We start from the raw sequence: 17,189 nt of genomic DNA on the forward strand, positions 1-17,189 counted from the left end.
TTTTTTTATTGTATGGAACAAATTAAACATTTCTTGTCTGTCAACTGAATATTCACATTCTACTGAAAGAAGGGAAACACAATAGACTTAACAAAAGAAACCCACGGAAATTTAAAAATTCCTGGATAGACGTGATGCAGCTCAATAACTCAGTAGTTTATTTGTATCGTATATGCATGATTTATAAAATTCATTCATAAATAATTTTAAACGATTTAAAATCCTGGTCCTCTATTCAAAGATCCATTTTATAACCTATTAAAAAAAAATAATGTGTAATACATTTGTCATTTCCATCACTTCAGCTTATCTCAACACGTGCCTTACATTTCTCCACCATTAGTGAAATGTGAAATAACTTCAAAATACTTACGTTCTAACAGTACTATTTCTTAACTTGGCAGTGTTTATAACTGTATTTAGGGCTATTAAGAAAATCAAGCTTTTTAATAGAAACAAAATTAAATGGCATTGAATGTTTACAATATATCTGTGAACAGAGCTAGACATGTGTAACCTCATGCTTAAAAATTGTACTGCAAAATAAAAAAAAGCTTTACGCTTCTGGATACCAAGCATAATATGGCTACTGATGAAGCAAGAACCCTTTCCACAGAAAGTACCTACAGATTAACCTCTCTCAGGTGTGTATATCATATGGTCTTAGCCAAATGTCAATGACTGATCTTTCGAAAATCCATTTTGGAGCTCTCATAGATGAAACTCTTCTAAGTTACATTCACTAAAACTTTTATAAGTTACATTCAGTAAAACGTCCTCAAATAGAGAAGTATCATTGCACAATTTAGGTGAGAATTTGAAATATTTATGCATTATAAGCCTACTGCTAAGCTTAAAAAAAAAATTTTTTTTTTAAGCTTAGGTAGTTTAAATAGGACTCTGTATCTATTCCAGTCATCAGGTTTTTTTTTAATAGACACCCTTTCCTTATTCATATCACATTATTCATACCAAGAAAATAACAGCTCTTTCTCAGCTTTTTGTTGCACAAAAAACAAAAAGGGAAAGAAACAAGAGAAGGAAAGAAAAAATAGGGGCAAAGAGGGAGAGAAGGAAGAATGGAGGAAAAAAAGAAAAAAAAACAAACAGTTCCCATCATTACAATTTCTTTTGTATACTGAGAGACAAGGACACAAATGAGAACAAAGAAAGCATCAAAATTGTACTTAACGTAATTCTACCCAGCATAGTTTTACATTGCTCTACATGTCTTATTTTACAGCTCTGTGCATTTCAAGTTACTCGGTATAAATCCGGTGGAAAAATCAATATAGACTGTGAACAGCAATCCCGGACATTTTTTGAGAAGCCAGACATTCTGCATTACTACTTTGATGACGTGGCCACAGCTTTTGAAAACACAGCAGCATGAAACAATTCAAAGGTAGACACACTGTTTTAATTTGTTGACCTTAAAAAAAAGAAAACGCTTTAACAGTATAAGGCACTTAAGACAGAAATTCTTTCTCCAGCTCATATATATATGGCCTGCTGGTTCCGCTCTTCAATCTGCACAAAGGCACTGTGTGGTCCCTGGGCTGACCTTCCACGTCCGTGTCCAGTAAGGAAGGCATGTGCAATTCACTTCTCTCCTTGGTACCAGAGAGGCAGGGAGGGGTTGGTTCCTGGTGACCCACCAGACTGTCTGCCTGTGCAGGCAGAGACTCTGTTCTCCACGGGGCGGCCTGCAGCGGATCCAATCGGCTTCTCAGGGAGGAAGGGCGAGGCCGAGGCACAATGTTGACAGCTCTTCCTCTTGCAGGTGAGCCCTCACTTGACAAGTTATTGTGAGGAGCACAAGGGGGGTGCAGCAGCCCCACAGCCCGCCTAAGTGGCAGTTCAGAGGTTCCAGTGTCTGAGAAAATAGTTGCACCAGCTGGTTGAGAAGGCAAAGACAGTATGCAATTAGAAAGACAATGACTTCTAAGACAATGACCATCAAGAAAAATGACTATGATGACAATTCAACTGGTAATCTTTAAAGTGAGCTTTAACAAAAAATACGAACATAAATTTTCTAAAACTGTTAGGATATGATTTTTTTTTTATGAAAAAGTACAAGGTTGGTAACAGTGCTTCCACATATGGAAACTATATGAAAACAACTAAAAAATCTTCATAGTGCATAAAACCAAACCAGTTGCCATCACGTCAATTCAGACGCAAGGCGACCCCATGTGTCAGAGCAGAACTGTGCTCCACAGGGTTTGTGTGGTTGTGACCTTTCAGAAACAGACTGCCAGGTCTTTCTTCTGAGATGCCTCTGGGTGGGTCTGAACTACCAACTTTTCAGTTAGCCCAGCACTTACCCATCTGTACCACCTTCACAGCTCATGGGCCAATGATAGTTGTCTTATGGACAGAGTAGATTTCAAAATGGATTAGGCTGAAATAAATTTAAGACTTTCAGAAATGACAGTTAATACGATCAAACTTTACTTTTAGATTATGATTTGGAAAAATTAATAAAGGAGGGAAGCAGTTAGGCATTCACATGTTACTCCTTCTCTGTTCTGAAGAATTGACTTATTACCGTTTTAGCAAGCAATTATTGGCTCGTAAGAGAAGAAGAATGGCTGCTTATGAGACAATTGTACTAGGATTTCTGCTTGTGCACTTATAAATTACTAATACTCTAATGTATTACGAAAGAGAAATAAACTAATTTTTCAAAAGACAATAAAAACTAATCTGAAAAAAAATTACTGTAAGAAATGCCCAGGTGTAGTACTTGAAGAGAAGAGGTAGAGGAAAAGAAAAAGGGAATGAAAACACAGCATTTAACAAATTAAAAAAGATTTTCCATGCACGTTACTCATGAGCTGTATCAGGCAGATGTAATCATCTTCATATGGAACAGTAACAGTAACCCCTTCATAACAAATTAGGGATAATAGTGCAAAGAATGGGAATTCCAGAACACGTAATTGTGCTCCTAAGGAACCCGTACATAGATCAAGAGGCAGTTGTTTGAATAGAGCAAGAGGACACTGTGTGGTTTAAAATCAGAAAAGGTGTGCATGAGGGTTGTATCCTTTCACCATACTTATTCAATCTATATGCTAAGCAAATAATCTGAGAAGATGGACTCTATGAAGAACAGGACATCAGGATTGGTGGAAGACTCATGAACAACCTGAGATACAACCTTGCTTGCTGAAAGCAAAGAGGACTTGAAGCACTTACTCATGAAGATCAGTATGGATTGCACCTCAATATAAAGAAAATAAAAATCCTCACAACTAGACTAATAAGCAACCTTAGGATAAACGAAAAAAATATTTAAGTTATTGAGGGTTTCATTTTACTCGGATCCACAATCAATGCTCATGGAAGCAGTAGTCAGGAAATCAAATGATGCATTGCAATGTGCCAATCTGCTGCAAAAGACCTCTCTAAAGTGTTAAAAAAACAAAGATGTCACGCTGAGGACTAAAATGCACCTGACCCAAGCTATGGTATTCTCAATCACCTACTACGCATGCGAAAGCGGGACAATGAATAAGACGAACAAACAGTAACTGATGCTTTTGAATTACGGTGTTGGCTAATAACACTGAATGTATGTACTGCCAGAAGAACAAACACATCTGTCTTGGAAGAAGTACAGCCAGATCCTGAGAAGCGAGGATGGCAAGACTTTATCTCAAGTACCCTTGGACATGTTATCAGGAGGCATCAGTCCCTGGAGAAGGAAATCATGCTTGGTAAAGCAGAAGGTCAGCAAAAAAGAGGAAGACCCTCAATGAGATGGATTAACACAGTGGCTGCAACAATGGGCACAAATAAGGCAATGATAGTGAGGATGGTGCAGGACTGGGCAGCGTGTCATTCTGTTGTACATCGAGCTGCTGTTAGTTGGAACTGACTTGACGGCACCTAACATCTATGAGTCGCAATCAACTTGACGGCAACAGGTTTGTTTTTTTTTTTTTTTAACAACAATAGTAGCCCTTAGTATGTTATTGAATTTTTACCGCTATCTTAATAGATTAGGTAAGTATATTACTATTATTTACATTTTACAGATGAAAAAACTGAAACACAAAATGTTTAAATGATTTGCCTAAGGTCACATGCAAATAAATCACAGAGCTGAGACAGAGCTGAGATTTGGACCGAGACAATTTCCATATTCTTAACCATCACACTAAGACGCCTCTCAAGGGAATAAAATGAGGAAGCCCGTGAAATAATTTTCCCAGGATCACAAACTAATCAAATGGTACAACTAGAACTTCAACCTTAGTCCCACAACTTCAGATCACCTGTTGTTCCTAAGTGCCACATAACCACAGATATTTAAAAAGTGAGTACCACTCTAGCACAAAACGGTGTAATCTAATCATGTAAATACTCATATAATGTGTATTAGTGCAGGAAAGAAATTTGGAAGACAGCAACCCGGCCAACCAATTGGTCACTATGAGTCAAAGCTGACTCTATCTCCCCTAACAACAATAACAGAGCAGGAAGGGACACAGATGTGAGGAAGAAGGAGGCATCATTATTCAGTCAAAAGGCCCCAGGTTCAAATCCTGACACTGCTACTTAACTCATTCTGTGATCTTGGTTAAATCATTTATTTCCCACGAGTTCTAATTTTTTTAGCTCTGAATTGAGGATATGTGCATAATACAGTCACTATAAAGACTGAGAGAGACAATTCATAAGAAAGTGCTTTATTGTCTATAAAGTGCTATAGGAATGCTAGTGGTTGCCTTCTAGTCAAGTCTCTCATTTTAAAGACTAGAAAAATTATAAAATTTATTTTTGTTTTTGAGCTTCCACATATATTTCATTGAAGGATTAGGTGTATTGTACATGTCAATAGGGGCAATACCTGCTGAAATCAGTCTCAGCATAATCTGAGCACTGAAGCAGTGCGCGGCAGAACACAAGGGCTCTCACTGGAGATAGGAGAACCAGCGTTAGTATTAGCTCTCCCACTCGTGTCTGGTTTAGATTTGAGCAAGTGACTTGTCTTCTATATGAGGGACTTGGGTTCACTTTCTCCATGTTTTATTTCAATACGCTATTCTAGATTTAAGCTGCTGTTGTTAGCACTATTGAGTAGGCCCTTTACTCATGGCGACCCTACGTACAATGGGATCGGACTGTTGTGATCCACAGGGTTTCACTGGTTAATATGTGGAAGCAGGTCACCAGACTTTTCATCACAGTTCATCTCAGTCTAGAAGATCTGCTGAGACCTGTTTAGCATCAGGGCAACATGCGGGACTCCACTGACAGGCAGGTGGTGGCTGTGCTTGCAGGGCACTGGCTGAGAACTGAACCTAGGTCTCCTGCATGGCAATACCACTGAACCACCACTGCCCACACAGATTTAAACTAAAATCAAAGAAAAAAAGAGAAAAGGGTAAAATCAAATATCTTATGTGAATAATATAAGCATTTTTAAATGTACTCACTTCAAAAAAAAATCAGATATACATACGATTTTACATTCTAAACTCTACAACTTTTATCCAAATAACACAACCTACGTGAGGTCTGAGAAGCATTTCCATCAGACATGGTCCGTCTGTGATGCGAGGCTCTTCCTTGGGAAGATGCAGAATAAGGCACTTTCCCATGTGTCTGCTTTACAGGGGAAGGAAACCGTTTTTTCAGTAGACCGTGATCAGTCTCAAGTCTTGACGCTGAGGTTGGCTCATGACAACTTCCTTGGAAGGCAGAACAGAGATGTGGAGCAGGAATCTCTGGGTGACAGGTGACATGCGTGCTGCCCACAGACAGGTCCTCACTATCGGTCTGCAACAAGCACTTGGTGGAAAGCGAAGGCACGGAGAGAAGGTTCACAGCACTCGACAGTGGGCGTGAGGGTGGACTGTTGGTCTCCCCTCTCTTGGACTGCAGCCTTGTCAAAGGACTGGCACTTCTGCGGGGCTTGGAGGCACGTGGGAAGATTCCCTCTCGTTTCTTCTTTTCTTCCTTGAGCGGCAATTCTTCAGGAGCCGGTGCCTTACCAAGCTCCCTAATGTCCAGTCCCAAAGCCACAGATGCCAGCAGCATGGTGCACCCGTACAGAGCAGATTCTGTTCTCTTTTTCTGGGGTGCCCTACTCAGACTGTTTGTAGGAGTCACCTGAGGAGTGCCCGAGGCAGAACCTGCAGAGCCCCCCTCCTCGAAGCTTTCAGGTTCCACAGAATTCTCTCTGTGATCATCTTTGCAAAGAGGTAGATCAGCATAGGCTTGATTAGGCAATTTCATTTGCTTTGGTTTTCTGTTCTCTAATCCATCAGGAGAAAGCTTTGGCTCTTCACAAGCACCTAAATGAAGGTAGAAATATACACACTGTAGTTCTGTTTCACAGTAAAACTTACTTAAACTATATTGTAACATAAAGCTAAAATCTAATAAGTTAACTATTCTAAAACAAAAGTTTTGAAGTTCTTTTCAGTTCAGCAAATGACTCATCCAGGAGGAGTCCAAGGAACTGGACCCAGGGCCTGACTGCTCAAGACTCCCTGCAGATGAACCAGAGAGTAAGTCTCCTGCTGGCTTCCATCATTAAGGAGACTGTCCTTCACTGGAATGAATAATAGAAATTAGTATATAGAAGCAAACTTATCAAGAAAAAATTCACACACATATACATGGGCATTATGATATATAAAAAACGTCCTTCTCAGATCTAAAAAAAATGTTGAATACTGTTACATATAACTAGCCTGTGTTTAAAAGAATGGTTAGGTAACAGATGGGTGTTTCTCCGAGTGTGTTGCCTGGACCAGCAGCACTGCATCGCCTTAGCATTCATTTAGTCACTCAATAAACACCGAGTGCTTACTATGTTCCTGGCATTAAGAGCAGAATTCAGAACAAAACACATAAAACCCTTGCCTTTGTGGAGCTTACATTCTAGTTCAGGGGTGACAAAGAAAATGATAGTTATGAATAAGTATAGCTGGGTAATAGGACAGAGAGTGAGGGGGTGAGAGTGGAATACTACTTTTTGGCTAAGGTAGCCGGGAAAGGATTTCACTTGAGCTGAGATATACATAATTAGAAGGATGTGATCATACGAGGCAGGGGTGGTGGGAGGAGGGCTTTCAGGCAGAGCAGACAAGTGTAAAGCCTTCTGCTCCTTAATCCTTGAAGTGAGCTAATAAGACCAAAATATCCTAAGAAAGAACAAAAGAAGGGGCAAAAAAATGCAGGAAGACTTCTCTGTTTAAACCCTTTATCTTATCAAAAGCCCACAAATAATGAAGAATATACTGTTGGAATAACAGTTTTATTACTATTACTTGCGCTCCTTGGAAACTCTATGGAGCAGTTCTACTCTGTCCTATAGGGTTGCTATGAGTCGGAATCGACTTGACGGCAGTGGGTTTTTTGGTTTTGGGTTCTTCATTAGCCTTCACATCATCTTGGACAATAAACTGCATTGTGTAAATCAGAAGAGAATCTCTTTATAAAAGGCAAGAGTCAGAATGCAATAATGGATTTGAACGATAAAAAAGCATTTGTCCAAATAATCCAATTAAAAAATGCGCAAAAGATATGAATAGACACTTCACTAAAGAAGACATTGAAGTAGCTAACAGATATATGAGGAAATGTTCACGATCATTAGCCATTAGAGAAATGCAGATCAAAACTACAATGAGATTTCATCTCACTCCAACAAGGCTGACATTAATCCAAAAAACACAAAATAATAAATGTTGGAGAGGCTGTGGAGAGATTAGAACACTTATACACTGCTGGTGGGAATGTCAAATGGTACAACCACTTTGGAAATCGATTTGGAGCTTCCTTAAAAAGCTAGAAATAGAACTACCATACAATCCAGCAATCCCACTCCTTGGAACATATCCTAGAGAAATAAGAGCCTTTACACAAACAGATATATGCACACCCATGCTTATTGCAGCACTGTTTACAATAGCAAAAACATGGAAGCAACCAAGCTGCCCATTAATGGATGAATGGATAAATTATGGTATATTCACACAATGGAATACTACACATCGATAAAGAACAGTGATGAATCTGTGAAACATTTCATAACATGGAGGAACCTGGAAGGCATTATGCTGAGTGAAATTAGTCAGTTGCAAAAGGACAAATATTGTATAAGACCACTATTATAAGAACTTGAGAAATAGTTTAAACTGAGAAGACAACATTCTTTTGTGGTTACGAGAAGGGGGAGGGAGGGCGGGAGGGTGGGAGAGGGGTATTCACTAGTTAGGTAGTAGATAAGAACTACTTTAGGTGAAGGGAAAGACAGCACACAGTACAGGGGAGGTCAGCACAATTGGACTAAACCAAAAGCTAAGAAGTTTCCTGAATAAACTGAATGCTTCGAAGGCTAGCGTAGCAGGGGCAGGGGTCTGGGGAACCATGGTTTCAGGGGACATCTAAGTAAATTGGCATAATAAAATCTATTAAGAAAACATTCTGCATCCCACTTTGAAGAGTGGTGTCTGGGGTCTTAAACACTAGCAAGCAGCCATCTAAGATGCATCAATTGGTCTCAACCCACCTGGATCAAAGGAGAATGAAGAACACCAAGGACACAAGGTGATTACAAGCCCAAGAGACAGAAAGGGCCACATGAACCAGTGACTACATCATCCTGAGACCAGAAGAACTAGACGGTGCCCGGCTACAACTGATGACTGCCCTGACAGGGAACACAACAGAGAACCCCTTTGGGAGCAGGAGAGCAGTGGGATGCAGACCTCAAATTCTCATAAGACCAGACTTAATGGTCTGACTGAGACTGGAAGGACCCCGGTGGTCATGGCCCCCAGACCTTCTGTTGGCTCAGGACAGGAACCATTCCTGAAGCCAACTCTTCAGACATGGATTGGACTGGACAATGGGTTGGAGAGGGATGCTGGTGAGGAGTGAGCTTCTTGGATCAGGTGGACACTTGAGACTAGGCTGGCATCTCCTGCCTGGAGGGGAGATGAGCGGGTAGAGGGGGTTAGAAGCTGGCGAAAAGGACACGAAAAGAGAGAGTGGAGGGAAAGAGCAGGCTGTCTCATTAGGGGGAGAGTAACTGGGAATGCGTAGCAAGGTGTATATGGGTTTTTGTGTGAGAGACTGACTTGATTTGTAAACTTTCACTTAAAGCACAATAAAAATTATTTATTTTAAAAAAAAAAAAGGCATTTGTCCCAGAATTACACCTGAATGTATTTATGGAGATATTTCTACTGAAACCACTTCTTTATGACAATATAGAAGAAGAAATGCAACATGGATAGTGGGTGAAATGGTACTTGTCAAACTGAGCACAGCACTGATAAATCCAAGCAATCTATGCTGTGTTTGGCTAAAACATCTGTAATACAGCCACAGCATCAAAAGGGCAAGGGGCTACCTTAAATTGTTAAGTATTAAGACCAATTTTTTTTTTTGGTAGTAACAATCCTTTTCAGTAATTTCCATATCTTTTCAGTCTTTTAATATGAGTATCATTATGATTCATTCAAATTAAAGAGAAATTTCCACGCAATACTCTCGAAGCGGTAGTTTTAAGTTAAACTCCTCTTAAGATTTCATCACATCTAGAGGTAGCAACACACTCAGGAGCTCCACTCTCCAGGCTCAGGAGAACTTGCAGACGGTCTACACTTTCCTATTTACTAAACCAATCGGTTCCATGTAGTTAATATTGATACTAATGTTTCTGGTAAAGAAAAGCAGTTACAAATTATCAAAAAAAAAAGCCAAATTATTTTCCACCTTAAAGTCTCACGGGACAGAAAATAATGTTTGAGCTTAAGTAAAAACTGTAAGTAAATGTTACTACTTGGTAGCTTCTCTATGATACTTTAACAACCACATGAGGACCATTGAAGCAAAGCAGCAGAACACACAGATGCCAAGTCTAACTCAAATTCTTGAAACGCATTTACCTGGTTGGTCCACAAATAATGAAGCCAAGGGCACGGTTTTCTGACTTTTTATTAAGATGGTTGACCAAGGACTGTTGCCGTCTGAGAGAGGTCTTATTCTACAAAAGAAAGATGTTTATTTTCATATAATAGAACCACATGACACACAGATTAGGCTTTGGGGAATACATGCCAATTACAATATTTTTAAGGTAGTAAAGAGAACACATACGTGCTCTGAGTTTTGAAAATCTAACAAAGTACAAATGAAACCTTAAAATTAGATAAAAATAAATCAGCGAATCTTTCAAAGTGTTTAACTAAATCATAATTAGTAATGATAAGCTCATCCTGGAAAATAAAATTAATATTCAGATCTCTCTGTATTCACTGCTATTTAAAAGATTAGTCTGATCAAGGCCACACTGAAAAAGGCACTGCTCTCTGTCACAGCAAACGCTGGGATATCACGGTTATCACACTTGTACCTCTCTTTGCAGTCAGTTCGTTCTTTCATCTGAATGGAATTTGGTCCCCAGGTACAACCTTTTTTCTTGAAATGCCTTTTTACATCTTCAAATTCTTCTTGGCGACAGACTGTGTTCCTTCCCCAAGTTTTATTGCTTTCATCTGAAGTCACTAAACAGAGAGCTTCATTCAGTTACCTGTATCAGCTTTGTTAAAACAGTTCAATGAATCCAATCAGGTGGGAAACCACCTTACTCAAAACATGAAAAAAGGGAAGAAATAATTTATTTCATCCAATCTATGGCAACTTTCTCTTTCCAATCATAAAAATAGGAGGAAAAGTAAATTAACAGAAATGATGCAAATCCAAGTTAACAGCAAAGATCTGATTACTATTTATTTGTTGATGTCTTTAACATTTTGTGACAGTTACAGTTTCACTTTATTTGCAAAAAATGGCTAAACTGAACATTTAACTTAAAATGACCTTATTATTAGCATTGCAATTTTTCTTAACCAAATCTATTAAAGTTCTGAACTTGAGACACAAAAGTATACTTTAAAATTCCAATTTAAGCTAATTTTTCATTAGTCATCACAACTTTGCTGAGTCATCATGAGAGTCTGGCTATACCTGCCTTTTTAAAATCACATTAATCTGAAATGTTTGAGTTTCACTGTGCCTTTCCCTTTGTACCACCTCACAGGGCGGTTATTTTCCTACGTAATATCTGCATTTTTTTTTTATACACATATATGCTTTCTCTCCAGCCTTTAAGTACATTTATAATGGATTTAGGTATCACTGGGGAAGGCTGCTATTATCACTACACACTTAACGAAAAAAAAAAAAAAGGTAGCACAGTGGATCCCTGGTCCTGCAGTGGGAGCCCGGTGGCAAAGTGGTTAAGAGCTCAGCTGCAAACCAAAGGTCAGCAGTTCAAATCCACCAGCCACTCCTTGGAAACTCTACAGGATGGTTCTACTCTGTCCTATAGCAGTGGGTTTTTGTAGCATAGCAAATGTTCTAAAAACAGTGTAAAACATGAATATGTACCTACATAAGAGTATGTTGTTGCCATAAAAAATGAGTTAAATAAAAAATGTTTATTACATATTATTTTAATAAAAAATTATGAATGTGTGTATATATACACACATACACAGAAAAGGAGTCAATATTTATATAAAAATTTATTAACGTTTTTACTGAAAAGGGAGAGGATTGCTGATGTAAAGAGGGAACTTTAACTTATTTTTATCATTTTTTAACAATCTCAGGCATCATGGGTGATGCTTGCTTTTGTTCTATGTATTATCTAATTAAAAAAAATCATATCTAATTGAGGGTAGGGTTACACAACCAATCACTGTAAGTGCTGTCAATAAGTTGTACACCCGTAAAAAGCTGAACTAGCAGAAGTTGTGTTATAGACATATTTACAACAAAAACAGAAAAAAAAAAAAAAAGAGTAGCTGCTGAGGTTGCCTGTATACAACCAAACATCTCATGTGATTTGGTTCCTTGGTTCGGAGGTTTAGGGTCATGGTTTCATGGGACATCTCAGTTAATTGGCTTAATAATGTGCTTAGTGCTTCTGTGCTAACTCCTAGTCCACTGAGTAGTGCCTGTGCTCTTAAAAGCTTACAATCAGTCATTCAAGGCAGGATAATTGGTCTCTATTCGCCTGAAGCAACAGAAAAAGAAGAGTCAGGAATAGGAGGAGGATATGGAATGTGTGGCTCACTGCCTCTACGAACAACTGCCTCTTTTGCCATGAGACCAGAAGAAGTGGATAGTGCCCAGCTACTATTACTGAACATTTTGATCAAATATTCTGTAGAAGAATCTTGATCAAAAGGGGGAAAATATAGAACAGAATTCCAAATTGTCATGGACTCCAGACTTTCTAGAGCTGTGGAACTGGATGAACCCCTGAAACTACTGCCCTGAGATAATCTTTAAACCTTAAACCAAAACCATCCCCTGAAGTCTTCTTAAAACCAAACAATGGTTTAGGTGAACTAGTAAAAAAGTCTGCCTTCAGCATTACATTCTTTTAAGAGTTATGTATATGGGATCACAAGTGACAAGAGCAACTTGAAAGACTAGCTAGAAACTATAGAGGGTGGTTAGTTTATCTTAGTGGGGGAGGAACAACTCAGAGGGTACGAATGGTTGCACAACTCAAAGAACATAATCAATGTCACTAAATTGTTCATGTAGACCCTGTTGAATTGGTGCACGTTTTGCTGTGTATATTCTCAATGACAAAATATATGAAATTAAATAGATGTATATACATGTGTGTATATTCATATTTGTGTTTATGTATATCTGGTTTTTTTGGGGGGTAGGTATGAATATGTATGTGTGTGATTAAGAACACTGGTAATTTTGAATACATTATTCACTCTTTTATTTATAAGAAATTATAGTAGAACTACAGAGGAGTGGATCAGCAATTTTTATTTACATGAGAGCAGCAGGGTAGAGTAGGAAAGCTGTAGACCTGAGTTCATCTCAACTACACAACTCACCTCATTATGTTCCCATTGCTAACAACAGTCTCTCAGCTTTAGCTTCCTCATTTCTTAAAGTGCAATGATACCAGCCAATCTGCTTAACTCAGAGGGTTGTTGTAAGAAAATAGAGATTGTGTCTATAAAAGTGCTTCATAAACTGTCAATGCTACATAAAGCAATGTTACTATTTGTAAAGTAAAAGTTTAAGATGAAATGACTTCAACATACTTTAGTAATTCAATTATCTTTCCATTTGAGAATCTGTCCAGTCACATGCTTTTCAAGGGAATGCAAAGTCCTGCACCATAAAAATGGACTAGTTGTTCGTTCTTCCGGGAGTCCATGGTATATTCAATATTCTTCACCAATACCATAAATCAAATTCATCATATTCTTCTCCAGTCTTCCTCATTAGGGTTAGAAGCCCTAGTTATAAATTTCAATTAACTAGTTACATTTATTCTAACAAATCTAGTAACTGAAATAGTCTTATATTTGTTAAATGATCCATCAACAAGATTTTGTTCATTTATTTTGACCAACAAATAAATGCCTAGTTTTATTTAGAAGATCTTTGGAAAGATTTTTTTATTAAGTTTGCCTAAAATTAAACTTTCCTATAGCTTCAAAGGCCTGTATATGTGGACAACATCTGCATCATGTATATGTCTCAGAATACATTTAATGCAGTTTATAACTGAAGACACATGGCAGCCCCATTACAGGGTAGAATTGCTCCACAGGGTTTTCGAGGCTGTGACCGTTCAGAAGTAGATCGCAGACCTTTCTCTGGATACACTTCTGGGTGGGTTCAAACTGTCAACCTTTTGATGCGTAGTTGAGCACTTAACTGTCTGCACCACCCAGGGACTCCTCCATGAATGGAAATCAACTGGATGGCAACTGTTTGTTTGTTTTTTTTTAATTGAAGAATGCTATACCAGATATAGAGACTGAAACCAATTACACATAAGAACATCTGGCAATAATAACTGTCACTGAAATAAGTTGAATTGAATATATTTAAATATCCTTCCTAACACATTTTAGTAATCAAAGTGTCTAAATATATTCTCTCAAACAAATAATGCTTCTCCCCTGCAAAGTGACTGGGCAAGAATTTTTATTTCCATTTTACAGATACGGACACAGCTTCAGGGAGGTTAAGGCTCTGCCATAGGGCCACATAACTGATAAATGATTCAGCAAGAACAAAACACACACCTTCAAAACCTATGGTGCATTTTATCCCACACCACTGCATCTATTTCTTTCTTAATCTAAAAAGGCAAGGGGAAGACAAGTAGAGAATATGATACATAGGCAAAGGAAGGCTTTGGAGTCAAACTGGGTGATAGCTAGGGTACGAACTTTGAAACTATGTAGCTCCAGAATCCTTATCTATAAAATGGGGGTAATACTACCACCTTTTAGAGATGTTGTGAGGATTAAATAAGATAGTCAATGGAAGATAATATATACTTAGTATGGAACACAGCGGTTAATGTATACTAAGAGCTCAGCGAATGAGAGTTATAGTAATTAATTCTGTTACTAAACACTTTTTAGAAAATCATGTTGATTAAACAAGTGACTACATGTTGTTTACATAATATTTAAGAGAAAAGATTCAATAATTAAGGATCTTTGGTAGAAGGAATAGCCAATGACAATAATTTTACACATGAATATTTCTAAAATCTAGCATTCTGATCCATGTTATACAACTAAATACATACATATTCCAATCTAGTAGTGTCAAAAGCCATCTAACTTCAAGAGGAGAGATGAGAATCAGGACCTGATTCCTCTGGGATAGAAGGCAGACATACCTCCACTCTCCAGCTTTTTTTTACTATTTCTGACATCAGCCATCCTCCCAATGCACTCTCTAGACTTCTCTACTGGGTTCAATAATTTGTTGCAATGGCCACACTGAACTCACAGACCATACTCACAATTATGTGGCTTACTGGGGGAAGTAAGAGGTTACAATTTGGGATCAAGATCAACTTGGAAAGAACTGGATACAGCTTGGGAGACAGGATTAACATCAGTTATGACAGCTTCCAATCAGGGCAGCTCTCAGCTCCTTCATGGCTGTGATAAATGCCTGGCCTTCTCTCAGCCTCTGCCCTGCCTGGCCAAGTGTTACAGCTCTTTAGCTCCTCCAAGTGCCCAGAGGCAACCCACTCTGGCAGCGAGCCTCCTGCCCGATGGTGCTCAGCTCTCTCTCACTCCCTGGGCCCACAAGCCCACTGCAGCCGCGTTGCACTGGCCTCCTGCTTCCTGATGCTCATACTGCTGCCATTTGTACTGCTGCGCTATTTTGTACCATCTCTCACCAACTTCAGTGTTACAGCTCTTTCTCTCATATCTAGGAGGTTCTCAGAGAGGGACCCCAAGTCCAAAAGAAGGGCTCCACTCCAGGTTCTTCTTGATGGTAGTGAGGCCCCCCTCAAACTCTGTGCAACTGGTCCTTATGTAAGCCTACTTCTTATCAATTTCAAGTCATGATCCTCCCACCAGGACCACAAACTAACCAATCCCCTCGGTAGGCCGCAGTCATTTAAACTGCATAGTAATTTAGTAATCAACCAATTCCCACAAGGTCACTTAATCCTACTGGGTGGATTTACACACCCTATTTGATTAGTAGACTAACCAATCCCTTGTTGGATTGTGGACCACCCAACCATTTTGGGCATACTTATAAACCCAAGGCCAGAAAGGCAATGTATGAAGAGAAACTCACTGTACTACACACATGTATCCTGAAGCACTTTTTTTTTAAAAAACAGCTTTATCTTCTTCACTTCAGATAGTAACTTCTAGAACAAGATTTGAAGCTAAAGAAAAAATACTCTCATATACTAGACTTGATTTCAGAAGTTTTTATTGTTAGTTTTAAAAGTGTTTTTAAGTTGTTTTAAGCATAAAAGGAGAAATCAACAAATCTACAAAACTAGTCAAGATTATCAGTAAAATAATGTAGGTGGGGTTTCTGACCCTGCCCTGAAGTAACTACAAAGGGCTAGGGATAAAACAGAAAGTATTACTTCTATCATTTAGACCTCACCTTCTCCAAATTTCTTGAAAGCGATTAAGAACTTCTGACTTACACATTTCTTCCTACTTAGTCTCTGCAGATAAGGAGTGTAAAACAAATTGTTTATTTCCAGCATTCTTTTAAGTTTCAAGATCAACAAGAAAGATGCTTTTTGACTGTACATTCTCTCAATGCTACTAAATATAGCAATTACTACCAAGTCCATTTTTCCAAGTGAAAAGAAAAAAAAGTCATTTGTTCAAAATACCATTGAGCCAACTAAACTTCCTTGGGATGTGATCTGTAATCATGGGTTAAACAGGAAGTCTGTACACAGTTATTAGAAAGATGGTTGACAGTGTTAGCAAAGGGGTTTTGTGATAGTGCGTGACTACGTTCCCTGGACTTCATCCCAAGGGTCTCTCTCTCTCTCTTGCTTTCCTTCAGTTTCAACTCAGTGTCTCTCATTTTTCTCTCTTCCGATACTCTCTTTCTTTTCCTTTCTTCCTCCTCCCTCCACACTTTCTTCCCTCTCTTGATTTGTTCTTCTGTTTCCTCTTTTGTTTCAACATTATCTGAACATTTGCTGAACTAAGAGTCTGGGCAGGGAATGGTTAAGAGCCCGAGCTCTTGAGGCTGTGTGTGAATGCCAGCCTCTTCATTTTTGTAGCTACTGACTCAGATCACATTTCACAGTCTCTGGGTCCCTCATTTGGGGATCATAATAGTTACCCATCTGATGAGTTGTTTTGATAATTAAATGAATTAACGCATGGAAACAGCTTAGTGTATGCCTGGCACAAAGTAAGGGTGCCCCAGGGTGGTGCAAATGGTTAAGCATTCGACTACTAACTGAAAGGTTGGTGGTTTGAATACACCCAGAGGTGCCTCAGAAGAAAGGCCTGGCAATCAACTTCCAATAAATCAGCCACTGAAAACCCTATGGAGCACAATTTTACTCTTGATGTACATGTGGTCATCAGAGTCAGGACTGACTCAGTGGCAACTGGTTTGGTTTGTTTCTCACAAAAGTGCTTAGAGATTAACAATTACTACAGTTGTGCAGGGGGCCGATTAAAAGGTGTTGAACAAATCAGACATAGTACATATACCTGTCATTACTATATTTAGTTAAGCAAAGTACTCTTGATTATTTGTTTATTAAGTAGGACAGGGAGGACTGGGGGAAGGGAGGATTACTGGTAATTTCAACTTGCATCAGCGCTTTGGAAAAATAAGTGCTC

The 17,189-nt window shown here is 38.7% G+C and overlaps 1 protein-coding gene across 1 annotated transcript in view; it reads right to left on the reverse strand.

Annotated features, from left to right (window-relative positions):
- Positions 1–879: 879 nt before the first annotated feature.
- Positions 880–17,189, reverse strand: part of MAP3K21 (mitogen-activated protein kinase kinase kinase 21) — a 68,123-nt gene continuing 51,813 nt past the window's right edge. Inside the window, exons 7-10 of the mRNA XM_049868190.1 lie at positions 10,391–10,541; positions 9,924–10,021; positions 5,529–6,314; positions 880–1,897 (exon numbers count right to left, since the gene is read on the reverse strand). Coding sequence (XP_049724147.1) covers positions 1,470–1,897; positions 5,529–6,314; positions 9,924–10,021; positions 10,391–10,541 — 1,463 coding nt within the window. The 3' untranslated portion in view covers positions 880–1,469. The remainder of the gene's footprint in view (positions 1,898–5,528; positions 6,315–9,923; positions 10,022–10,390; positions 10,542–17,189) is intronic.

This window comes from Elephas maximus, chromosome 24 (assembly GCF_024166365.1).
Source record: "Elephas maximus indicus isolate mEleMax1 chromosome 24, mEleMax1 primary haplotype, whole genome shotgun sequence".
Classification (NCBI taxonomy): Eukaryota; Metazoa; Chordata; class Mammalia; order Proboscidea; family Elephantidae; genus Elephas; species Elephas maximus.